This window comes from Echinococcus granulosus, assembly GCF_000524195.1.
Source record: "Echinococcus granulosus chromosome Unknown EG_S00006, whole genome shotgun sequence".
In the NCBI taxonomy this organism is placed as follows: Eukaryota; Metazoa; Platyhelminthes; class Cestoda; order Cyclophyllidea; family Taeniidae; genus Echinococcus; species Echinococcus granulosus.
The window spans coordinates 1133081-1159957 of record NW_020170386.1 but is presented as its reverse complement, the minus strand read 5'-3'; the positions used below and the strand labels follow the sequence as shown (position 1 = coordinate 1159957).

At 38.5% G+C, this 26877-nt stretch overlaps 3 protein-coding genes across 3 annotated transcripts in view; 1 reads left to right on the top strand and 2 right to left on the bottom strand. All coding sequences in view use genetic code 11, as the record gives it.

Moving 5' to 3' along the window:
- Positions 1-7910, bottom strand: part of EGR_01629 (Zinc transporter) — a gene marked incomplete at both ends in the record, with an annotated part of 13001 nt that extends 5091 nt beyond the window's left edge. Inside the window, 6 exons of the mRNA XM_024490878.1 lie at positions 1644-1737; positions 3954-4033; positions 5230-5273; positions 5700-5856; positions 7101-7383; positions 7464-7910. Coding sequence (XP_024354743.1) covers positions 1644-1737; positions 3954-4033; positions 5230-5273; positions 5700-5856; positions 7101-7383; positions 7464-7910 — 1105 coding nt within the window. The remainder of the gene's footprint in view (positions 1-1643; positions 1738-3953; positions 4034-5229; positions 5274-5699; positions 5857-7100; positions 7384-7463) is intronic.
- Positions 7911-10736: 2826 nt separating this feature from the next.
- On the bottom strand, positions 10737-11732 carry EGR_01628 (DNA mismatch repair protein mutL; the record flags this gene model as incomplete). The annotated part of the gene is made up of 3 exons (XM_024490877.1): positions 10737-10920; positions 11236-11622; positions 11650-11732. 3 exons carry the CDS (start codon positions 11730-11732, stop codon positions 10737-10739), a joined length of 654 nt encoding a protein of 217 aa, XP_024354742.1.
- Positions 11733-12414: 682 nt separating this feature from the next.
- On the top strand, positions 12415-25649 carry EGR_01627 (putative cysteine desulfurase; the record flags this gene model as incomplete). The annotated part of the gene is made up of 17 exons (XM_024490876.1): positions 12415-12428; positions 12461-12561; positions 12593-12740; positions 12770-12887; positions 12919-13050; positions 13100-13290; positions 13355-13541; positions 13611-13738; positions 13803-14138; positions 14577-14844; positions 17007-17172; positions 17261-17763; positions 23683-23941; positions 24218-24350; positions 24439-24501; positions 24758-24830; positions 25416-25649. The coding sequence occupies 17 exons, from the start codon at positions 12415-12417 to the stop codon at positions 25647-25649; spliced, it is 3054 nt and encodes a 1017-aa protein (XP_024354741.1).
- Positions 25650-26877: the final 1228 nt, after the last annotated feature.

The following is a 26877-nucleotide window of genomic DNA, read 5'->3' as shown; positions in this document are numbered from 1 at the left end:
AAAAAAGTTCGCACAATTCACGGTACAGCTCAATCCAATGACTTGCTGCAACTTGTAGGCACTCGCGTTATTAGGATTGCCTAGATACACTACTAGGCACAGCTTTGCGTCAGTCTATCAGGACTCTTTATTGTGCTCTCGACTACGTTCCTGCCATTTTTAACTCGCATACCCGAAAGTGCCAGGCAAAGCTGATGGGCATGATTGCAGCTTGTCTACTTCACGAACTCGGTTTGACGCGGTTCTAAAGCTGCAGAAGCTTCTCGTAAAATTTGTTGCACAGCACTTTGAGGAGGTGCGGTAGCAGAATATGCCATCTGAAAATAGTTCAAATCAATCAGATTGACTCTAGTGACAAACTCCTCCAAGAGAGATGCACCACAAGCAGGAAGACCCTCCTTCCTCAACTATAACAGAAAACTACGTGTTTACGTCAGTTATATTAATGCGAGTTTAGCGTATCAGGAACGACTTTCGGCAACGTTAAACTTGAGTGACGAAACTATTTGTTCACACCAACATCAATTGGAAGGACCGTGGAAGGCACTAAGTGGATGGATTCCACCAACTCGCATTAATAGAAGACAACGAGCCCCAAGGACTATCAATTCGGTCTCCACTTTCTTCACGCATTATAAAGACGCCCCACTTTTGCTTCGTTTGCGGACTGACCACCTTTCGACGAGAAAGAGCTTTTATTCAAACGCTGAGCAAACACCCAAACAATTCATCCACTATTCTACAATTCTTGGGCAGGCACAACCTCATTCCCAAAAGACTATGCGCACTTTGAGTGTGTGCATGTTGTTAACTCCAGACAAAATCACGCACTTCTTGAAGGTTGCGATCCATCTGCTCAACACGACACAACCCAAAGGTGTGCGAGAAAAACTTCGTCTTCTTCAGGAACAACCATCACTCGCAAATCGGTCGGACGAAAGTCCCTCTGTCACAAGACAACCCAATGCCTCATGCCTCACAATGCAGAACTTGCGGGTGAGACGATTTGTGCTTTAGCATGGAAGGGGGTTTTTGTCTCCTCCTCGTCCCCGGTGTTCCCCTCCGATTTCCCCAAGTGATTATTACCCTCCCTTGACATCGCACAATCACGCTCAAAGTAGGCAGTGGGGAAATACAACTGAGGTAGAAGCAAAGATGACTAAAGCTAGGTTGTTTGTTTCCAGAAACACAGCGTCTTATGGGAGTGGAATTCGCAAGCTCGTCAGGCTGGAAAGTGCCTGTAGATTGCAATCGTGAATATTTGAATGCATAAACCATTTTAGGGAGCTTTCTGGGGTTAGTTAACTTTTTTTACAGAAACTACACATGCCAGTTTGATTTCTAGATCACGATTGTTGAAGTTCGTTCTTTCCAGTATTTACTTCACTTTTAGGATAGTCATCGCTAGAATTCAATTTCACCATAGGTGTGTAGAAAAAGCAATGAAAAGAATTTTTTGGTACCATTTAAGGAACAACAAATGAGGCATGCTAACGTAAATACGAATGAAAACTTTATCTAAAAACGCAAGGGAGTTTTGATAAGCGCTGACACCTTCGTATGAATAAGCCTCACAGACGTTGTAGGTTTGTTTTTCAGCTATCAAAATCAAAGAGAAGACGTTTTTTAGAGAATGCACTTACGTAAACTGCGGACACGGAGATGCACAGTTCCAATGATGCAGTTGGTTTGCAGCTTCCAAACGTGCAAATCATGCACTCGAACGATGCCATCGATCTGGGAAATGTAAAAAAGGCGATTATGACAAAATAGCAGGAAGCATTAACTGTGGGGAGTGGAGATAGGCCAATAAAACGAGTCAGGGAATGCACCACATGTGAGTTAAAGGAAAGAGTAGAAATTTTGGCATGCTACAAATAAAGATAACTTTGGAAGTCATTCTCGCACACAGAGCAGCTAATCCATGAGGAAATAGAAAGAATAGGATTTAGGTGAATGCAAAGTGGTGAAAATTATTTTATTTAATGAAGCAGCATCCTCAAACACTTCGTGTTATTGTACTATGACTAGCATATGTCATAGTAGAGAGGGTTTAACTAAATTTTGCCCCCTTGCATACAAAATAGACAAAAAGTACACGGAAATATGTAGCCTGATGTCAAGATAATGATAAAACTCTTCATAACTAGCGCATACAAAGTGCTAAAAAATTATAAATTAATGCCACTTTTTAACGCTTCACCGAACCCGTATGAAGCAAATTCTGCGTTTTTGGACATGAGCAAGACATACGAATAATTCATCTCGCAAAATGCGACTTTAAATGCGATGGATCAAGTGAGTTTAGTAAAACACCCCATACTAGAACAAGCTTGCAGCATCCGGAGTGGTTTAAAGCGTTTCGTACATTACAATGAAGGGTTGAGAACAAACACGCCGATAGTGGTAATCCGGAGCCGAATGATTAGAATGAGTGCAGTAAAGGTTTGACAGGGTCAGGAAATCTAGAAAGATCGAACAGGCGTATAAGCATTCGATGCTACTGGTGATAGCAGTTAGTATGTTTCCATGGATAGAACAGCAGCACGAGTAAATATGGAAGTTAAAACATTGGGCAGGGTCAAAATACTCTTAGGCGGTCGAAAGGATTATATTCTAGCACATGATTCCCAGCATACCGAACGCAGGACTGTTTTTTTTTCTTGTAGAATTTTAGCGATGGCAGAGATATGGTGGAACGAAGATTCGACTTTTAAACCTCATAGAAACAGTAAACATTACACGAGAAAGAGAAGCAGCAAGAACAATCGGAGAAATTACCAACAGAGGTTTCTCATCAGTGCAGGGAAAAACGCTTGCACATCTTACTAGATATAAGGGACCTAAGACGTGAGACGGCAGTACCAATTTACAAAGATCATTAATTCATCATCAGCACTTGTCAATTACATTAGGGAGGCTGAAGCAGGTGACTAAAAGTACAATTAGATAGAAATAAACCGAGAACATAGCTGCCTCTGGTTGTACATTAGTGGAAGGTAAGACCAAAATTTAGCACAACGCAGAAAAAATTATCGAGTAAGCACACCGTGCAAGGCTGCGACACGCCCATTAGTTCGAACGCCACTTCCACGTTTTAGTTGGTATCTTCACGAGACAATAGATCACTTTAGCTCAAGGTGCATAGCATTATGAGGCTTGAGCTAAACAAAATATGTTTCATAGAAGAAATAAGGCAAGAAAAAAAGTTGATTTTCAATCAATCACACAGAAATTAGGCCAATGAAGTAGTTAGCGGTGGACAAGCCGACCACTCAAAAAATAGACATTGCAAAAAACGTAGGGTGTTTGAGAGATGCAAAGCAGTTGGAACAATGTGGTTGTGCGTGACATCAAAACCTTAAATTGACCGCATGGCAATGACAAGGTGGCTGTGCAATTGACACATGAGTCCACACACCGCATACGAAAACCTGACGTAAGTGGGTCCAATGTGTGTGCTTGTGTATAGTTTATGAATACGGCGAATCAACATGCACAAGCCCCCATGTTGTTTAAACTACTATCCTGCAGGAAGTTGGTACAGTATCACACGCGATCACACACCTAACAAATTGGACGGTTGTGAAAACTACATAGCGTAATGTTTCACAGATCTTTAGGCCGACCACAGTAACAAACATTATAAGAAATGGAGTCTATATTGCAAGATTAAAAGCTCAACCGGACCTCTAGAGATCCAGGGTGCGAAAGTATGCCAACGGCGTAGGTCAACAAATGACATGAGATGTCATTTTGGACGTCGGCGTTTAATGACACAGTTTGAAATGGAATAAAGTATATTTATATTAATCAAAAAGCACCGAAATGGCAAAAGATCTGATTCTGTTCTGAGATAGCATTTTGAATGGATGAACAGAGCTAGGTAAGAAAGACTTTGGTAATACAAGGAAATCCATAAAAAAAACATTATTCGGTACAAAAAACCATACCTTTTCGAGTCGATTTTTCAGGTTTCTAATACAAATCTCCTTAGGAACGGATTGAAGGAGAATGAGTGCAGCTTTGTACACTTGAAGGCAAGAGAAATATTGAATCAATGAGCATTACAAATGAGGGTGTTTCAATGTGACCCGTGTCATTTTATCTACTCTATCAGTCCCGGTATAGGAGTAGGCATCTCGCAAGACCTGCAGAGGCGAATTTTGCTGCTAAGTATGGGTTACATAAAGACATTAAAGAGCACACCGTTGCATGTAATTATTACTATTATTTGGCTCCCCTTACATGGCAGATAGATGAACTTGGCATTAAAAAGAAGGAATGATTCAGACACACCGTGATGAATGCGCACATCCACAAGCAGCATTGATACACATACATGGGAAAAGCATTTATGTGAGTGGCATAGCGATGTGAAAGAACCCATACCCAAAAACTGCTGGTGCGTTTTGACGTCAGCCCTCGCTGAATGCAATGGACAACGCCTGTACGTGTGCAAGCAATAGCTTTGAAGGAATACTGAGTGAAACCGCACGATACATTCTAAATAATGCAGCCTGATTTTTCCCACAAATCAATTCCTGCACGAATTGTACTCAAGATAGTGATCAACTATGAACAGAAATGTGCCCATTGAAGAAAATTTACAATAATTCAAGCTAGAAAAATTAAGTGAAATGCAAATCAGGTTTTACAAAGTCAGATCTCAACAATTTCCATTGATGAGATCTGACACACCATAAATAATAACAGAATGGAGGGGTAATTCAAAAGATCAAGGACTAAATAAACCCTGTGATTGGGTTAGTTTACGAGCTTTGACAGTTGGTCCACTTAAAACGAAAACGATTTATCTAATTTTGAATTTAGCTTTGAATGCTCGATGCATCGATCACCCGTTTGTGTGGTTCCTTTCGCATACAATAAGTGCATGAAAAGCACCAATAACACCTATTCAGGTTTCGCAAGAAAAACACCGAATCCAAAAAAAATAATGCTATGTGCACGGCCTCGTATGACGAAAAAATCATTTAAACGGTGTGGACACCAAAAAGTCATCCAAATTAAGGATAATCATGCACTCAACTTTTCTCCCTATTAAAATCATGGACCATTTTTGTGCCTAGAAAACGACCTTTCGGTTGGAATACTATTAATCGACTAGTGACTCAAAAACAATGCAATCCAACATCACCTCATGCACGTAATAGGAATCAATCATGAGTATTAATATCCATGATACTGGATCAAGCATGTAAAGCTTACATAACGGCAGTGTAGAATACAGAATTATGATGACCATGATTATGCTAAAATAAACAAAAAATAGTGCAATAAGTGTTCTGGTTGTCGAGAGGATAGAAATGAGCATTCGCTGATGCTGATTAATGGCATTATGTAAGTTCGTTTTGCAGAATTAAAACCTGGTACTCGCATTAATTGGTTGGCACAATTTCATGAAATGTTTGAGGAAAATTCCACTGCCAAAGTAAGACTTATTACTACTAATTCGATTTATAATAGTAAGAGAATCCAAAAGGTAGTAACAAAGGTAGTTTAGCAAAAACGCAATTAAACATTCGTAGGACAAGTTGCAAATGTGATTTTATCAACCATAAAACAGCCATCTCCCGGCACCGACTTGGGGTTTTAAGGCTTAATTGATAAGGATTTGGGAAATTTGCCGGAAATACATTCGAATGTGGTGCGGAGACAGAGATGCACACTCAGCTCACCTCATTGCCGGATCGATGAAGAGCTTCCATCTGTTCTCCGGTTTGGTAGGATCACCTGGCGCTTGCCAGAGAATCAGCGCGCTCACCACTACGATGATTGAGCCGAGAAAGTCGGCAAAGACGTGAAGGAACACGGCTCGCATATTCATGGAGTGCCCTAGAGTATGAAAAAACACGTACTGGGTTAAAGTGTTCATAAGAGGTGAAAAAAAGTAAGTGGTAACAATATGACGAGCCATGGCACACAACAAAATTCGGGTGCATGACGAAATTGACAGAGGCAAGACATGCAGTTGGCGTGCAGTCGAGAAAAATAAACATTCTATTTTAAATGAAATTATTAATTCAAAAGATCAAGATAAAATTTTCGACAACTTCATCACAGCTAATTAAACAAAAGTTAAAGCAGCCGATTTAAGAACGAAATAAATCGACAAATTTGTTAATGTGATACGTTTAACGGCAGCTAATTTCTCCAAGAAAAAGCAACCAAGAAAATGTACCTATCCCCTAATCTCGAGGCAACACATCAGGCAATGTTTAGGACCGAATATAAAATAACCGATTCCATAATTATGGATTAGGTAGCAGTTCGAAAAATTGTTCGTGAGGAAAGGAGTAAATGTAACCAATAACTATGATTTGTCCATGGCATTTAAAAAGCGAGCGTGCATAACTGTAAATGCATACAAAACACACAAAGCGGAAGCAAATGCAGAGTAAAACGCACGTTTTTGTTTCCCAGTGACGCGCTTCGTATCTGCTATATGAATATGAACATTACAAAGAACAAAAATATACGACTGGACAGCCTTGATCGAGTTCTCAATCACATAAAATCCAGGCAAGGCACCTGGGTCGAAGATCGATAAGCATATTAAAACTAGTCTGCATCAAAAAGACATAGTAGTAAGCTCATTACTGAAGTACATGCTTCTTGAGCTAGTCCTATGTGACGTCATGCTGTGTTAAGATAGTCTCCATTTAGACAAATACCCACAGATTAAAGGTTACACTTTATGTTGGATTGCATAACTTTAAGTGGTATGAAAAATCGTCTGAATATTAAGGCAGAAATTCTGGAAACTTAAAAAACAGTCTGCTACAATACTGGAGGCAAACAAACGAATAGCAACAGTGTTGGCAATCAAATAAAACAAATATCAGTCAGGTAAGGCAACTTTATCAAGCCTTCAACTTGACAATGACACAACAAAAGCAAGGGTAAACATTCTCAGTCGCATATGAAATAATGATAGCTTTATGTAAAAGGTAAAGCTGAGTAAAAATTCATTAAATTAAACTTAACTATATATCAAAATACCAATTCGTGATCCTAAAATCGTTACTTGCAATCGACAAAAATACGCGCGTTTCTACTGCAAACTTAATCAAGCGAACCTTCTTTGTGGGGTTTCCTTATGGCAGTGTTGGAGCAGGGTGCAAGGTGACAGTTTTCATGCCCCAAATCCTTCTCAGAAGACCGGCGCAGTTTACGCATCCTTCGGAAGCAGAAGCAGTATTTGGGCATCTTGTCTGCGTCATTGCCAGGATCGTACTCAGAATCGACTACTTCGTAAGACCCCAGATTGCCGTTTGGGATGGGTTCCGCGGCCTCTCCTGTTTCTGGTTTACTTTCAACAAGGTTGTATTCGAGTTCGTTGATGCCGGCCTCAATATTTACCTAAACTAACAAATAAGATTTTAGTATACAGCGTTTTCGCAGATTAAAAGAAGTAAACGCATTCGAAACCGATAAAGTACGTCTTCGATATCCATCGTAAGAGCAGGGGTATCATGCGAGTGCGAATGACCTCCAATAACAAGTAGGCCAAGCATGTTGATGACAAGACCACCAACCCCAACATACACCATTATTTGAGGATCCTTTATCGGCTCGTGCTCAACGAAGCGCTCAATCGCATCGATGAATATGGTAAAACATAGAGTAACAAGAACAATGGTGTTGACAAGGCTGCCAACCACCTCTGCACGCTGCCATCCAAAAGTGTTTTTTGAAGATCGAGGCCATTTGGCGATCCTAGAAGCGGCCACTCCAACACAAAGCGCAATAAAATCTGAGAGCATATGGAACGAATCCGCAACCAAAGCTAGGGAATGAACAACGTATCCAGTAACCAATTCGACTAGAAAATACAGAATAACCAAAACCATCATGAGTAGTAATCTCTGTGTGTTCCCGAATTTCATTATCAGGTGGAGGAGCAAAACGAATGACCACTAAACGAAATGATTTGACCCCAAGTGATTTCGTAATGCTAACGCCAGCCTACATACATTAAAACAAATAATTAAATGAACTCCCTTACACCAAGGCCAGTTCTGTATTTTCAAAATTTTATAATACGCTAGTTTTTATTTCGTTAATCAAAAAGTGTTAAAATTACTGACTTCTAGCCTTTCAGTTATCTACACCTGCAATGTAATTAAGCTTAACACGAATATGGACTCAAACATTTTTGACAACGAAAGTGCTTAATTATTTAAACTTTTATCACAAAAACTTCTTCAAAAGTAGCTCATAGTCGCAAACTTGATTTGGACTCTTTTTCTATCTTGAGTTTTCTCTGGAGTCGTAAGAATTCTGCAGTATTGCAGAAAATATATTTTAAAGTATAAAAGGACTAAGGGGCTACTAGTGTAAACATCTTGTTTTGCCGTTTAGCGAAAGTGCCACCTGCTATAACCTAAGTGTCTGTGAAACCGAACACAGTGTTAACCAAACAATATTGTAATCCAAGACTTCCTTGATAACGAAAGAAGAAAGTTCTGGGGCAGAATATGTAATACAGACATGCAAAAGAGCTAGGAACTATTAACGAGGTTTGGAGGTTATGTACAAAGGCGGACCCTAAATACCCGCAAATCCAAAATGAAGAATTGATAAGCTTATCAAAGTGATATACTATCAAGATACTACATTGGAAAAGCAATTTTCCCTTAGTTTTTTGGTTGAGTGGTCAATGGACCTAACAGCACAGTAAAGTGGCAGAAATACTGCTGATTATTAAAATTGGCAGCATCATTTTGAGACTAATTAATACTCACAGAGGCTTTCAATTGGTATGTGCAAGTTTGGTTATTTGAATGTTATTTACTCATAAGGATCTTGAATGAATTTTATTCATCATAGCCTAACTATTTGATGGAATTTATTGGATATCAACTGTTCTTAAGCTGATTTTTCCTAATCAATCCGAGACATTCCATTTTAAGTAGATGTAGCTCCCGAGCCTTCCCTGAAGACGAAAACACCACTCGGGCAGAAATGTATGATTAACATACAGTAGGGATTGGGGTCACTGGCATTGCCCAGAGTCAAGGCCACCAAACAAAGGTGCAGTGGCCGAGACAGTGAGCTTTTACCAAAACCGGGAGTTAAAACCAACGTTTTGCATAGATGCATCTCGTACTGAATGCCATAAGCACCTGTGACCAGTCATTGTAATGATTCTACTTTATTCCTTTAAACCATATCCATTGCACTCGATGTGAACGTCTCATATCAGACTAATCATTTGAATATCTAATCCGTATACTTAGGTAATATGAATTGACAAAAGCCAATTTGAAGCAAACAATCCATATCACCATGAGAACTAAGGGACGACGCTAGTTCACTAAACTTTTCAAGCGTTTAATTTGTCACGAAAAATCCTATTATTGTATTTGCGGTAATCGAGGCAACATTAAGTCGCTCCCCGTTCTTTTAATCTAGCTGCATACGCCCATTATGTCTACTTTCTTCTGGTCAAACGCAATAGCCGGTCCTCGTACGTTCATTGGAAGAATTATGCAAGACATTATTTTGAAAGGCTCAGGTAGCTTTCTTACTCAGATTGTTTACGGCCAGAAATTGGCCATCCTAAGCGTCCAAGAATTTACGTTAGATTTGACTGTAAGGAGAGTTGACTGAAGTTACGGGAACACTGCTGTCTCAATTTTCAAGTTCCGGTTGGTCATGTTGCTCCATTCAAAGGGCTATTTACGCACAAAATGGCACACTGTATTAGTCCACAAAAAGGGAATAAATCCTAACTAATGTGTTTTTGAAACTAATAACAAAGTTTCAACATACCCATACATTATCAAATGCTGTAGAGATTCCTAAAGCTTTTAAGTTATCGAGGGCTACTTTAATCAAAATCTGCGAATGCAGACCTGGTACTGAGTGCATCCAACTTTTCACAAAAACCGAAATTATGTGCACCAAACGCAGCACCGCGGAGAGAGGAGGATTAAGGAGGAAAAAGTAAGATATACTTGCTAGACCCATGAATCCTGTGGTTACACTGTATAATCCCCTAAAGCTTGGATAATATAATGCAGTGATTTGATGGTTTCCCTAGTTTGCTTTTAGCTATTTGGACTCTTTAGTCTTCGTAGCTTGTATCTATTTGACACCACGACCCTCAGGCTATATCTATAGCATCGCAACTATTATGTATGCTCATACTGAGTTCTGCGTGTTAGCGTGGCTTATGGGGAATCAATGCGGCAAACGCGGATTACGTTAAAAGAAAGATGGTAGTTTTGACAAAATACCCTTTGTGCTAAAGAGCCTACTTACACCAACAGAGGTCCTAAAATGTTGTAGGAAGAAATGTGAGAAGCAATGTTTGCTCTTCAAACAGCAGTTTGAGCATGCCCAATTCACAAGTTGCATTGATTTCGCACAAATTGCACTGGCTACACCTTTTTTGACATTTTGCACAACTTCTTGTGACATCTGTCCCACTAGCGACATGCCTACCGTACTCTAATCCAAGAAAAGTGTAAATTAAAGAAGGACTGGACTTTTTCAAACACCGTATTGAACAAACTAAGCACAGAGACAAAGCGTTCCCCAATAAATAAAACAATAGTGTAACATGTAACTACATGCAACTATACTTACTTTTCGAATGTATCTCAGAATATAGAAAATTGGACATTAAAACCCCATATGGTAGACCTACACATAGCGGCAAATGCCAAAAAGGTGTTAATTCAAACACGGTGGTCAGATAAGTTCAATCAAAATCCAGTTGATGTTTTCAAGAGGGTAGCCATGGAGGGTCGCCCATGTGCGCAGTGAAATGGTTGTGAACAATTAAATAACTGGTCCAATAACTCGTATTGTTCTTTTACTTCCATTTGGTCACCAAATTGAATAGCCGACTTGCAGGCTTTTGTTTGCAATAAGAGTATTACAGCCGCACTAGACAAAGATGCAAAGCAGGCAAACGTCAGTAAATAATAGGGTCTGAGCAAGACTTTTAAATCAAATGCACGTTGGATTTTTGGCATTCACTGCAAGGACATGCACAATTTTACCAACAACATGAAATGACATAATACTATACTACAAAAAAAGACTTGAAATTGCTACAGAACTACTAAACTGTCATCGGTTGAATTGCCCCCAGTGTTCAGATAGACCCCAAAAACCATAGTGCTAATTGCACTTTATTATACCGTTTTACAACATGACGAGTAAGTTTAGTAAATTTGTACTATGATTAGGCGAACTCACTCCAAATACATCAGACCTTCTCCCTGATTTGATACCTCTCCAAGTAGAAATTTGACTCTGCTTGAGAAAAAATCCGAAAGAAGTGATATGAAAGCGCCTGGTAAGGTCCAAGAATGGCAAATATCAACGGGGAATGATGTAACTTGCACCATATTCTCCGAAGGATTAGTCATCTCTACTTCTATACCGAAATGCTTCAAATCTCTGAATAGTCTCTTCATAATCCGATCTGATACACTCAAATGTAACTTAACAGCGACGTTTTGTCTAATTGAGAATCCAAAATGAGGCACGGTGGCATCGAATATATTTTCGTGTTTCCATGCCTTTAGGAAATGCTCCAGAAGGATACGCTCGTGAGCAGCATGCTGATCAACAGCTAAAACTCTGAAGCATAAAAAGTCACCAAGTTACGCATTCGTCTGATACACCTTGACCAATATTAACTTCTTATCAAGGTAACCAATTATTTCGACTTTATTCCCTAGCAGCGACATCTGATTCCACTTACAAAATTTCCAATTCCATGCAGCTAGCAGTTAAAACAATTCAAGATGTTCGTCTCTACCTATAATTACTCGTACTTACCGAGGTCATTTGCCCACACTCTAAGAATTTGCAATGCAAATATATTTGTGTCCTTGCTTAATTTATTTAAGCACATTTTTATGCTCAAGCTTAGATGGAACACGCAGTTTTACTTCCTGAGTTTAGTTACATGTTTTTGTTAAACTGGTCATTACTTTTGGTGCTATTCATTTGCTTTACTACATCTTAGGTACCAAGACGCTATATCTATGCGAGCAAAAATATCGAAGACGTTTCACAGCTGGTAATGAACGCCACAAAGTTAAACAATTATTTTGTTGTCACTTTTGCACCTTTATATCACTGCCTATTTGACGTTGCAAGTTTATACTAATAAATCATTAAATCCTCAGAGGTAATTTTAATAAGCAAATATTCACCTCCCTTACCTATCCACCAAATAACCAGGCAAAATTCAAAAATGTTGGTATTTTAAAGTTGAAAGGGGATTTATAAACGCTTTACAATTTTACGATACGTAGGATTTAGGTTAAAATTCTATCTTACCTTGAAGTGTTTAGCTTTACCGGATCTAATTTGACTGGCAGTTTTGCCGTCTTGTGCACACATTCAGTTAAAGACATTGGTTAAATGACGAAGGATAGGTACGAGGTGCTTACCTTTTTTCAATCTGTAGATCTAAAAGCGTTCCAAGAGGAAGGAAATTGCTTTCCTACATTAGATCAAATTTGCTGAGTTCAAGTGCGCTCATCCGGGGACCTTTTGGTGACAGAAGAGGTAAAATTTCTTAACCATCCCTCACTTTTAGTTGTATACTGTGATTTTACGGCATCGGGATTAAGCCTTAAATTTTTTGAAGAATTTATAACAAATGAAGTTCTTCCAGAATATGCAAATGTTCACTCGTTTCTAGCAGGAATGTCCTGCCAAACTACAAGCTTTAGGAATGATGCAAAGTATATTCATTTTAGAATGGTTATTTTAGAGCTATTATTAAAGACGCAGTTAATGCAACAGACTCAGACGCTCTAATATTTGTTGGCAGTGGGACTACAGGTGCCATACACAAACTGATTCACAATATAAACTTGTCTGAGCCGCCGGTTAGTTAACATATTATCGTTAATATTTTAGATTGTATTTGTAGGCCCTTTTGAGCATCATTCAAATTTACTCCCTTGGAGACACCTTGCACAGAAAGTTATTAGGCTTAAAACAAACACTGATGGAGGAGTCTCCATGACTTACCTGGAAGAGGCCCTTAAGGTATATTTTCAAGTCTAATTCATATGTTACTAACTATACATTATTTTAGGCTGAAAGCAAAACGGCAAAAAAACTTGGCTGTCGAATGCTTGTGTGCCTTTCTGCAGCTTCAAATGTTACTGGCATATTGGTGGATACAAATGCAGCATCTTCACTTGTTCACCGCTATGGTGGGATTATATTTTGGGATTATGCTACAGCTGCGCCTTATGTAGAAATGAATATGAATCCTGCCCCAAAGTTAGTATAAAAAAGCTTAAATAAGCCTTTTTTTTCTTAATTGATAATTCTTCTAACTTTTTAGAAATGGTGCTGAAAATGCATATAAAGACGCCATTTTTTTTTCTGTACATAAATTTGTTGGTGGGCCTCAGACACCAGGTATATTAGTTGCAAAAAAGAAATTATTTGAGGCCGGCGAACAATTTCCATTCCAAAGTGGGGGCGGAACAGTTAATTTTGTTCGCCGAGAACACACCTCTTATTTTAAGGTGCGTTTATGCAGCGGTGTTATGTAATCCATCCATTTTTGCTTGCTGCTTATTAATTTTATGCTGCAGGAAGTGGAAGTGAGGGAAGAAGGTGGCACACCAGCGATTATTGAATCAATCCGAGCCGGAATGGTGATACAGCTCAAGGAAGCTATTGGTTCTAAACTGATTCAGAAGAGAGAGGAAGAACTCGTTCGGTATGTATCATGGCATTGAGTGACTTTAGATATTTACTAGCAATTAAATAATTATTTTTTGTAGTTTGGCATGGACTAAATTTTCGCAGTGTCCAAACCTCGTAATACTTGGAGGCAGTAAGGCAAAGAGAATTGCAATTTTTTCATTTCTTGTACGGCACACAAGAGAAGGTCTCGTGAAAGTTAACAGCTCAAAGCAGAGAATGCACGGTCCATCAGGCGAAGAAATTAAGGACGACAACTGCCTTTTCATTCATCACGACTTTATTTGCTCCTTGCTAAATGATCTATTTGGAATACAATCACGTTCAGGATGTGCTTGTGCCGGCCCTTATGCGCTTGATCTTTTGGGCATAAATGAGGAACTTGCAATAAGTTACGAAGATACACTTATTTCAAAGTACGTTTTCATTACTAAAAGCTCGTTAAATTCTCTAATGTAACTGCTGCGGAAGATTACTAAAGCATCTTTTGGTGAAACATGATATTATTTAATGCATTTTTTAAATGGCAGGCTCAAGAGTGATGAAATCGAAGTGGTACACGGCACAGAACAGTTTGATAACAATAGGTCACGATTACTCTATTCCTACCTGAAGTTAAACTAATAATTGGAGCAATAAATTAACGGAAGGCTCTTGTTCTAATTTAGAGACAACGAGGAAATCTTCGAGCATAAAATCCTTCGGTTCGTTAACAGTCTTACAAAGTTTTTTTTCATCGCTAAAAACCTTTTTGATTTACAATTAATCAAAATTTCTGGTTTTCATGCGGATGCATTTGAATGCCTGTTGTTATGTAAAACATCTAGGTAACACCTACATAATTTGTGTTTTAGTCCGGGTTTTACGAGAATTAATCTACCATTCTTCTACCCAGATGAAGAAATTGATTTTATTATTGAGTCTATTATATTCGTTGCTAAATACTCCTGGACGTTTCTGCCATTCTACGAGCTCAATCAGAAGACTGGCCAGTGGCGCTACTGTAACGACAAGAGGAGTGACATGGGAAAACATCTCTCGAATATTACCTATGATCACGGTGTGATGCGATGGAAGAAACCCGCTCAAAAATCTGCTGGACCGGTTCCGCTGACACTTAGGGTAATCAATTGCTTCAAAAACTTTTGTTTTTATTGTATACGGACCCATCTGGTTTGCGGTGATGAGCGGTGGTTGAGATTTTTCGTAAAATTGCTATGATGAGCTACGGTGGCTCGAGTTACCTTAAAGTAATCTAGACAACGACATGAAATATAAGTTGTGATACGGTATGTACGACGGGTATAAAATTTCCTTTAAGTACATAAATTTTGTTTCAATACGGTGTTTTAACAAAAACTGCTTTAACAGTGAAGGAGCACAGAAATAAATTTTTTGAAGTTCACTTTTATAGTTTGGCTTTGAAAATGTTCATCTGGAAATACAACTCATTTTCCTTTGTGCAAGCTACAACTGCATCAGATTATGCCTCAAATGCGGCATATACAGAATTTTTAAAAAACTACCATTGTTTTTTGGCTGAGATCATATTAAGGTGATTAAAGTACCAATGTCAAATAAATGGCATAGGAAAGTAACGCACATCACTGTTTGTGAAATAGTGAGCTGTGCTTGTCCGTTGTCCAATGAACCTGTTGCATGGGAAAAGCAATGTTTTCCACCTAATTCACAGTGAGGGCTGGCAGGAAAATTTGAGCTACCTTAGCCCTAAAGCCCACATCTTACTTCATGAAGGCTCACAATTTGTAAATTTCGGTGAATTAATAAAGTACTTTCGATAAAATTTCCATTATTAAGTCAGAAGTCAAGATGTAATGTTACGTTCTGAGAAGCATTTTTCACTTTGATTAATGCAGTGACTAAAGTTATCAACTAGGTCTGATAGGAGCCTAACATCTTTCTTTGCGTTGAGGTGTGCCTGATTGTCTCTGCAAGCACAAACTCATTTGGGTAAACCAAATTGGGCATCTTAAAACAAACGTCTTAAAGTTTACAATAACAACTATAAGCATTTCGGAATTCATTTGTTGATCTTTTAATGTAAGCGATTCTAAATTCAAATAAGTTTAAGTTTATTATTTAACTAAAGGTCTTTGAAGTGATGGTTAAGGGGTTCCTTTAGAATGAAGCACGAATGTTACAAGATTTGGAATTATTGGGTGTGTATTCCGCAGCTACGACAAGTTAGCTTTAAGACTGTTCGCTGCGAATTCTCGAAATTTGCTGTCTCAGTCACAGCTTTCGTGTTTTTGCGGTATTTGACCTCGAATAATTTGCGCACATTGTTGGGACTTTTCACGAATGCGACGCTCAAATGACTGACGGTGCGTGTGACTTTGGTGTGACGAAACGTTCTTCTTCTTCTTCTCATAAAAGGACAAGACAGTCGGAATTACGAGGTTAAATTTAATGAAACTGCAACACAAAATCATTAACTGAATGCTGACATAGCAGAGAAACCCACGTTAATGAGTTGTGTGACTGCGAAAATTGTAAAGCAACCGCAATTAATTGCCTCCATGTAGGCTTTTCATAATTGACCTTGCACAAAATCAGTTTGTGTGCAAAGAAAAGATACGTCACTTCTAATGAACTGTTTGGCCCATCATTAAGTCCGTTTTACTAGTAGCGTTTTAGAAAATGAAACACATGTGTAATTTGAGCTAGTTTGAGATGTTAGGATCCCATTTCATCGAAATTGTGACATCTGAATTACATGAATTTCTCTGCCCTAATTCACTAGATCTGATGAATGTAAGACTTGTGCAGATCAAAAGTCTTCTCAATATTGGCTGGGGAACATTTATGCTTAAATAAAAACATTGTTGCAGAAAGTAATCACCTCTTGTAGGAAATAAATGGTATGGGCACTTTAGGTAGATTTCAACTATCATTAGATCTTTTGGTAATTCTCCAAGTTAAGCATCCGTTAAAGTAGTATCACTTAGCCATGATAATTCAGTTAGTACGAGGCGAAAACTTGTTAAATAACCAGACACCAGATTTATCATCAAGAGCTGATATTCAAAAATGCCAATGGGAGGAAATATTCTAGCCAAAGTCATCGTTTGAGTCAAATTAACAATCGTGAATTCCCCCGTGATCTTTCCCACTGCTTCCAAGGCACATCACAGGATCAAATTATATCACGTAAAATTATGCATTCAAAGTACAGATGAACGCATTCTGGCGAATATAAAGTAGCCGAGGTGTTTTAAGGCTCCCTAAAAAGTTCAAAGCTTCTGCACACACTTTTCCCACAGGAATGTCTTTCAATGGCTGCATCATTGCAGCAGTCATTGGAATCAGTTCTACGTCAGTCCACATGTAGTGTGACCAATGAGAAGATAGATCGCTATTGGATGCGATCGAAGGCAAACTATCTCCGGTGGTTCCTTCTGGCTAGTGAGGCAGCTGCTGATGCGAGAGGTCAGCTTCAAAACACTCATGTTAAGAGTTTTGATTGCCCAACCATCCAAAACTATTGCATCTTATCTACCTTTCATTTCTTCATCAGGGCTTCCACGGCCCGTCCCACAGTACCCCAACACGGGTAGTCCTTGGCATCCAGGTTGCATCGAGCGCTGCTTCTGTCCGGATCTGGCCAAACGTGATAACGAGTCACTCTCGCGTTTGTGCAAGTACACGAGCGCCAAAGTGGCTAGCGCTGTGACGAACGAAAAGTGTGTCTATCCCAACAATGCACACAAGGGCAACCACTTCGTGAACTCGTCCAGCTCCTCAGACAGCAGCATGGAGTCGCAATCAGGTACAGATGTGATTTGCGTCCGTCGGGATGGGAAACAGAAACGAGGCTCTCCAAACCGCAATAGTAGGGCCAGGGGACGTGCATCGCGCATCGGACGATTGGGAGCTTGTGAGAGGTATCCCATCACCTTTCAGTTACCTCGGGGTCTTATTAGACCCCACCGTACGCAGTCGTCTTCACCAGCCAGGTATGTGCATGGCGAGACCGGCTGGTACTCACCGCCCCCTCAACTTCTGAGATCAACAATTCAGGTTAGTGGTCCAGGAGCTCTCCATTAGCACGCATTATCTACAGTCTCTTCTAAAGGTTTCATTACCATTGGGTACTATATTCACCGAAAACGTTTTAGGCATTACTTTGGATAACGTTCACAAAGAAATAACTTACAAGTGGTCGGTTAGGTAAACTATGCTTAAATTATTTCAGCAAATAATGTAACTTATTTCTTTAATCACGTTAACATTCTTGATCAATAATCATAGATTTGAATCTAAATAATCTTGCAAACGGTAAGGAAGCAATGTTTAAATACCAAAATAATTTTAATGACAAGTGAGGCTGTTTATTAGCAATATTTTGAAATGCAATTTGAATGCAAGATAGCAAATTTTTAAGTTTTATGCACAGATGCTTGACAGTAGGGTCGACAAGGATAATTTTAAAGTCAGTTGATCCAAATCATGCGATCTTGCGATAGAATTATTATGTTATTTCAGTAGGATCGAGGTTACTCGGTTTTACCAGAAATTTCTTGGTCTGTTCCAATACTCAAACCTTCGGGCCCTCTGATATGTTGTTGGTGTTATTTTGACTCATTAAAAAGAAAAGATGACAGAATTAGGGAGCCAATCTTTTTACTTTTATTCCCACAGTTGATTGTTTCACTTAAGAATAATTATTAATTGAACCAACACATTCAATTTAATCCCATTAGGGTAGGCGAGGCACTCGTGCCAAATGATTCATTATTATCGAATTGCCTCTCATCAAAGCTTCATATACACTGGTTTAATTTAATTTAACCTTACTACACAATTGTGCGCTAATCCTGCAAATACATGGAACGAACATTTGTCAGTTAAAATTGCAAAAATGATTGATGACTGTCGCTTTTTACTCACCTTCCGGGTGATCGATCAAACTAGAAAATTTGCCCTGAAGTTGAAATAAACATGGCTATCGTAAGATAATAGCTAGATGGTTTGTTATTCAAACAGAGTACAAATTCATTTACTTGGTATTGAAAAAATCCGTGTTGTTACAGAATCCTGACACATCAAATTCATCTGAAGGTGAAATTCCTGGACTAAAGGAGGAAAAGGTAGCCTTATTAGTACTAGGCTAATTTACATCCTCCATCCATTTGGTTAAGGGACCCCTAACTTAAGACTTCATCGGCTCGCCTAATACGAGTGCTATATTGCCTTTACTTTGAATCTTTTCAGTCTACACTCGCCAATACAATAAATCCATGTTGGACTAGGAGCACTTACTTGTTTTGATCCTTGTGTATATAATAATGTCACAAAATGATTTTAGCAAGTGTCAAAATTTTCGTCCGAAAAAGGTATAATTAGGCTTAAAAGAGGATAATCAATTAGTGTTTACCGAACGACAGTTTCTTAACTTCATTTGGTCACCTTGGGCTGAGCAATTGCTTAAAGCGGATCTATTTCCTTATATTCTCCCGAAAACATAACCAAAAACAATCTCTTCATTCTAATACAGGGTGTATAGCAAGTTTCAAGTAGAAAGTTCATTTTAACTTTACTAATTTCACGACTTCAATAATCGTGAATCTGCGTTTATTTCTCATTGACTAATTTTGTTTTCCGTTGCATCATTCTCGGGGGCCATCTCACCGCTTTTCATTAATTTGTTGAAACTGCGAAGAACGTTAAAGTGTGATAAATCCGACACCTTTCAGAATTACCGGCGTTCTCCACTTTACAATGAACAGGAGTCCATGTTATATAGGCTTTACAGTGATAAGTGGAATCAGGTACATTTGCGCTCACAGTTCCTTTTTTAAAAGTTATATTAAAGGGTGAAAATAAGATTGTTTTTAGTTAATTAGATAAAACATAAAATTCCCATGCTCATTAATATTACCCAAATTACGCAATGAGCAATTACGACTGAGAAATTTTAATGTGTGAGTCAATCAGTTTCTCCGAATCCAAACACGCAAAGCGTTCAAACAGTTACAGAGCCAGCGTTAAATTATCTGCGATATTTCATTTTTCCTTGCATAATGAAATCATAAGTATTTATTGCAGAAATGAAATTGTGTTAGAGAAAATTCAGGAAAACGTACTGTTGTAAGTAAAGAATAGAAAAGTGGCCTTCTAATTTCACCCAATCAATTCTTTCATGTATGTGCAACTGTTTCTACAGCCTAATTATCAAACGCAAATAACTCCTAGTGTGATTTTGCGGAGTGTGTCTTCTATAGTTTAGCGTCGGCTCGCTGGCAGCGCAGCAGCTCTCGGTGAACATGCAAATGTGGAACTAAAGGGCTAAAACAAATTGATATTCCCCTACTTTTTAAAGTTTTATGTGTTGCATTTAGTCGACGACTTACCCAAAGTTTTCTCTCAATCAGAGGGGTTAAGAATAAACGAATAATTCTGGTCTAGGGACACTACACTAGGCTGATGAGAGAGACGGTGGCAGAGCCTTAAACAAAATGATCTGCACAAAACTAAGCGATTGCCTAAAAAATAATCAATGTTAGTTTGTTAAATTCCACTGTTAGAAGCAATAAACTGAGAAGGTCGATGTCTTTCATACGATCTTTAGTTCATTAAAAATACAAGAAACGCTATCTCTTCTTCCTGCACAATAGAATGCGAGATAATCTGAGCGATGGATCTCCCTGTGTATTTTGCTGCCAAGTTGATTAAACACCCTGTATCAAAATAATTGTAATGTGAATACTTGTATGCACACCGATGTTACGCTTTTGCATTTGTTCAGCCACGTCCGTGGTCGTTAATACCATCACTGTAAGTTCCCTTTCGGTCAAGCTATCCAACCCAATACCCACTTGCTTTGCCGAACATGGTACCATTTTACTAGATCTAAACTCTGTATTTCATATGAAGGTTTGCGCAACAGCAGCAGGTTGCGCTGGTGTACCATTGCATTGCTGCTTACCTATGAGCACTTAGTAATGTAACCTTTATTGGTCACTTTGTAGGCACCGCTAATATGCCGCTGTACGGATAGAGAAAGAAGGGCTTTGTGATCCTGGCTAAAAAATATGCTAACAGTATTTGACTAACCACTTCGCTGCACAGATGTTCTTTATTTCTAACACTAATCCTTAACCCGCTGTGCATTCGCGACAGACCCTTTGTCGATGTCAAGGCTGTTTTTTTTCGCACAAAACCATTTGCCCTAACCGCTAGGATTTGTGTGCTTTATTTTTATCACAGTGTAGTTTCTACTTAATTTGCAAAGTATGAATAGTACTTAATTCGGTATTCAAATTTGCTTGGGAGTCTTTTGCTGGGGGTATTTACTATGATCTGAAAATGCACTATTTGCCCATTTCCCAAAAATTTGCGTAAGCCTCAGAATGTTGCCTCCTGTTTAGAATAATAAGCCTTTTTATTAACTTTCCTGGCTGCATTTCCATCCAATAGCGGTACATAAGACACGCGAAGTAAACGAGGCATGAAAGTTTCACCGGTTTAAAGAATTAATTGGATAAACAGATTTATTAGGTCACATTGTATTGCTATATCAAAGGAGACGAATATGTACTATTTTAGGATATTTCTCTGGCCCATTAATACCAGTCGAACGTTCTTAATCATCGAGTTAGTAAAACTGCCTAAACCGTGTGCCAACCTGAGTATTGAGCTATCACGTGCTCATTGAATTGCAGTGTTAGAATAGGGACTTTTGGTCATTTGAAAGACTGGATTTATACAAAGTGGCTTTTTGTGGTATGACTGACCAATTTTTTGCAAAACTATTTTCATCTGGTCTGTTAATCAAGTTTTGCAATCGCCTTCTAAAATTTGAAAGGATGTTTCGAGATAGTCATTACTAGTTATATTTTATTCGAGTTCTGATGGTGATGTCTGGCTTTGAATTTATGTATTGATGTTTATTTAACGTGGCAGTCTATCGGAAACGTAGACGTTTTTTATCTCTTATTTGGTTAGACTTTTAACTGTGTGCCATGGCTTCGTGATCCTTTATGCCACACCGACAACATTTATTTTTACTAGCCCAAATTGTAGGTAATATTAGTACCCCGCTGTTTACTAATTTAGCTACTAGAAACACGGACATCGGTCGAGGTAACGGTGTAGCGATATAAACAAGTCGCTTCCATTAATGTCACGCATTTGATTCCAGTCTTAGCTTACCTACACGCAGTCAAGGCTTGAATGGGTGAGCTTCTTGAATGATGCACTGGCAAAAAAACATTGCTTTAATGAAACTCCCCTTTTTGAGATTAAACGGATCATGAAAATGACTAATTAATAAGGGAAGGCATTGTCAACACTTCCTTTTCCCTCTCCAGTAACTTCGTGTTCGAACAAGCAGTATTAAAACAAATCGCTTCAGCACATAAGCGTCATTCGAATCGCACTCTTCGTATAGGCAGAGTAAACCATTTTGCGTGACATCAATGAATCTTAGAATAAAGATCAAATGTGGAGGTTATACTTAATGAGATGTATTTGGTGGCACCACTTTTTGTGCAATATTTTACTCCTAGCGATGTACAGAAATGAAAGCGCCTGAAATGCCTTTCAAATGTAGTTGGTTGCCCAGTTCAAATTGTCTATTGGTGTTATTATTACGTCGTGTTTTGTGGAATCACGATTCGATTCTAAGGAGTACATGTTAGGTTTACAGCTAAGTATATGAAATTTTGTAAATTTAGCGAATTTGTGGTTGATAGGCTTATGGTCCAATTAAAAACTGAGACATCCATTTCGTTATGCGTCGGTCGATTGTACAAAACCCACGGTGGTGCCAGTTTTTGGGCTCTGGAAGAGGCTAAAATCAGCACAATTTTCATCCAAACAAGAAATATGCAGTCAGTCTTACTTTTTTACAATACCATATATAAAACCTTAGTTCTCCATAACTGAGATTACTGGCGTAAAAACTAACTAATGCATTACTTTATACGCCATGAATTATTGAAGCATGCCACACTGTCGGTGAGTTGTAGTAAAATGAACAGCTTTTGAACTAACACGACAGCCGCAAGTTACTCCAAACCTTAAGGTCGTTTCAATTTCTCCAAAATTAAGATAATCAGTGGTTACATGATAATGAATGAATTGTGCTTAGTTAACACATTTAGTGTTAGTTTGCATTTCAGTTATGCAATTAAGCTAAAAAGTATAGTAAGTAAGAAGGGCAGTTATGCGAAAGCAAACAAGCCATAATATTGCCCGCTTGGAGCAGCCTATTCTTTCCAATTGTTACCGCGTCTGTTTTTATCGGCCAACAAACATAATAATACTCTTAAGACGTGATAATGCTTATGTTCCTATAGCGTGAAGCATGCAGACCACGTACATTTCAACTTGCTAATCAAATGGGACTTGAACAAAGATCGTCACAGTTCGTCTCCTCTTATCAAGCTCAATTATCATTACCTGCATGATATCTTAGTCATTTCCGAAGTGGCAGTATTCCCAGCATGCAGTACTGTAGGTAGCTGTTGTTCAATTAATGCCATACAATTGAAAATTGACAATGCACTTCGTACTATTTGCAAATTTCTTGATTCCGAAAACTCGGACACTTATCGCATGAGACACTGCACATCTAATCCATTTTTAAGTATAAATCTTAGCATCACACAGGATTATAGCGTGCAGTGAATGTGCCTTATCAATGAGTCCCATCGAAAAATCTGCTCCCTAGTTGATGCCACTAGTAAATTGGAAAGCGGCCTGATGATTTGGCTTCCCCATTTCGTAGCATACTATCCTATTTGATAAATTCAAACACAAATTATGGGAACCTATCTTATCGCTCCAGGTGAATAAACTTATCCATTACTGATGCGCTGTCGGTAAACCAAAAGTAAGTAAGGTTGTTAACCTTGAGGCTTTTCTAATGAGCAAAGAAATCAAAATATTTTGTAGTGCTGAATGGGATAAAGATTTGGGCTCTTCTCTTGGTAGGCGCTTCGTCTCTTCTCCATGATCCATCCTGGCGACAGGATTCTCGTACACCTTTCTGGTGGTAAATCTTCTATGGCGCTTTTGCACTGCTTGCATGCCTACCAGGAAATACTTCAACGAGAAAATCCAGATCCTGGAGGCAAAGGCGTCTTTGATATGGGAGCAGTCGTTGTTGCCCTAGCTTATGAGAACTATGATTTACTCCCCTTGGTTAATTATCTCAAGGCACTAGGAGTGACACATTACTATGAAAAACAAGGTGAGTTAAATAATCGCCTTTGGAATTGCAAACGAATGCATATTTGGAAAACTTACTTGGGATGATTATGAATAGTGTAAATCCTATAAACTCTGATTTGTATTAAATTATCAGCCATTCTTAATCAGATTAGTGGCTGGAAACCTCAGAGTAATTTAAAACAGCTACAGTGATAGAACCTTAGGTTCATCTCTAGGCAGGTTTGATTTGCCTATGATTTGCATTTTTGCAAAGAACTTTGAACCCCTCGAATGATTTATGAATGCCGAATTCTAGATATGAATCACTACTGCTCACACTCACTGGATCTCTGCTCGAGTTTAAAGCAGAAAGTTATCTATAACGTCGCCAGGAGATACGGATACACCGTTCTTGCTCTCGCTCAAAACCTCGATGAAATGGCAGCTAGGTATGCCGATAAGATCCATTCCTCACCTCATGGCTTAAACGGTAGCCATTAATATGCAGATAAATGGTGTGTTTCCATTGCGTTCCAGCTTTCTGTCGTCTGTGTTTAACAATGGAAGCATTCAAACAATGGAGGCAAATGTTGAACTAAAGTAAGATTTGTTTCATTTTTCTTTTGTACCCCAAAATAGGAAATATATGAGGTCTTTAGATTTGTCGAACTAAAGTTCATCAAAATATTTTAACTGCATTAGAACATATTAATGGCAGAAATGCGTTTCCATTTCTGCTTTTTGATCTTATTTTGCCCTAATTTTACACCCAGGACTCATTATATACGTTGACTTGTCCATCCTTACATCAAAAAGTCAAAATAACTGATTACGGGGAATTCGTTAATTATTATAGAGATCTCAATCTACGCTTAATACGTCCGCTCGCATTTTGCCGAGAGAAGACTATAGCAGAATTTGTCAAAACCGTAAGTTCTTCAAGGAGTCTAAGTCTTCTGAAACTGCTGTCATTCTTTAGTGATAGCTCACAGATAGTAGATTAATTTTCTTGCCGTCAAAGCAGTAAACATAAATGCTATTTCTTTCTAACAATTAGGTAGGCTCAGATGAGTTGGAATTGACACACGCTACTAAATTAAGGCAACCATTCGATATGACTTAAAGGTTAACTTCAATTTGGAAATGATTTCAAAACTTTAGCACATGCGGCTATCCACTGAGTGAACCATACAAGACCGATTATCAGGAATAGGGCCGTTACCCTATCCAGGTTGATGACACAAGCTGTATGCTTAAAGACATTTGATTTCAGAGCTCGGTCCTGATTTCATTCACTTAATTTTAGAGTAACTCTGATGCTTAAAACCGTTTTATTTCATTGACGAATTTGAACTCAAAAATCGGAATTTAATTATCAAAAGTACACTTTGAATGGTACATTATGGCTCCCGTAAATAAAATTGGAAAATGCCATCTTTACTTGAGAACAAATGTCATTATGATGAAGACCCATTTAAATGGGCATATGAAAACTTTGACACTATTTCGATTAGGCTGGACTACCAGTGATGAAGACGGCTTGTCCTATATGTGAGCAGTCGAGGGTGGAGCAGGTGCGACTGAAGGAGATTCTCGCTGCAGAGGAGAACAACAATCCGCACCTCTTCAGCAGCATCATCAGTGCCATCTCACCACTGCTACACTTGTCCTCACAATCCGACATTGTGCTTGAGTCTGACACTACCTCGCAGACAAAGGTCATCACCTGGACCAAGCCTGAGAATTGATTAGCATCACTACAATAATCGACGTCCACTCCTGATTCGTTTTATTAAGTTCCTTAATGGCTGTGCTTCTTAGTTCTTTTTCTAACAGTGATTGTTGTTTAATTACCTGACGCGAGACTTGTGCTCACTCCATTTACATTTAAAGCAGTATTAAATTTATGCAAAATATGTATTTTTTGTTGGGAATAAGTTTGAAATACGTAGAAAGGAAACCTTTAAAGGAAGCCAGGCATGTTGTGGAGACTTAAATGCAATTTTTTATTCAGCTGGGGTGGACTTTTATCGCAAAAATCGATTATCACTTTGTCATGGCGCCCGTTTCTTCAAAACACTTAGTCTCGTTTAAAGATTAACTTCTATATATGATGCTCGTAATTTGACAAATCCAATGGATGTTTGTGATGTAGCATAGGATATCATTAAAGAATGTACACTTTATTATACTTTCAACTGCTTTCGTTAAACTTGGTAACACCAGTCGATCAGGCTGACCATTAATGCATATCTTAATAAACCAAACCTTTTGCTGTTAAATAGAGTAGACTTTCCGTTGTTGTAAATGCCTTTCGAATGGAAGACAACCTTGTGGATGACTTTGTGCACAAATATATATATATATATATGTATGCAAAGTATACCACAGTACTAAATCACCAAGTAATCAAGTTTTTCTTTAAGCACTAATAATACCTTTCTCTTTAAGGCAACCCAGAGGTAAGAAATTGTTACAAAGGTAAAGGCGGAAGCATAGCATTAACTTGAAAGTAATGACCCTTTACAATGTGCTCCGCGCTAGCTCCAAAATGGTAATGTTGCTGAGCTGAACTTATTTATTAGTCAAGTAATATATATTCACTGCCTGACAGTTAAGTGAAACCAAAAAAAGGATAACTTTCAATGCTTGATTGGGTTCTGTTTATGTGCAACAGAGTGACAACCGTGCGCTCTTCAGATGCATATTTCACGGTGTCCGTCTTAGTAGATAACAGTGTCTCCATGTTATTTTCGAACTGGCTATACTATAAACAGTCTGCGCTTTATAATTACTAAGAGTTTGCTTGCGCCAACTAACTGGATGAAAATTAGCATGAAAATGCAAATACAAATTGCTCCTGAAAATGAAATACCTGTCAAAATGTCATGAATTATTACAGACGACGGATGAGTAACGCACCCTTTGGTATTTGGATGTTCCGAAAATTTGATTTACCAGTGGATTTGAAAAAGA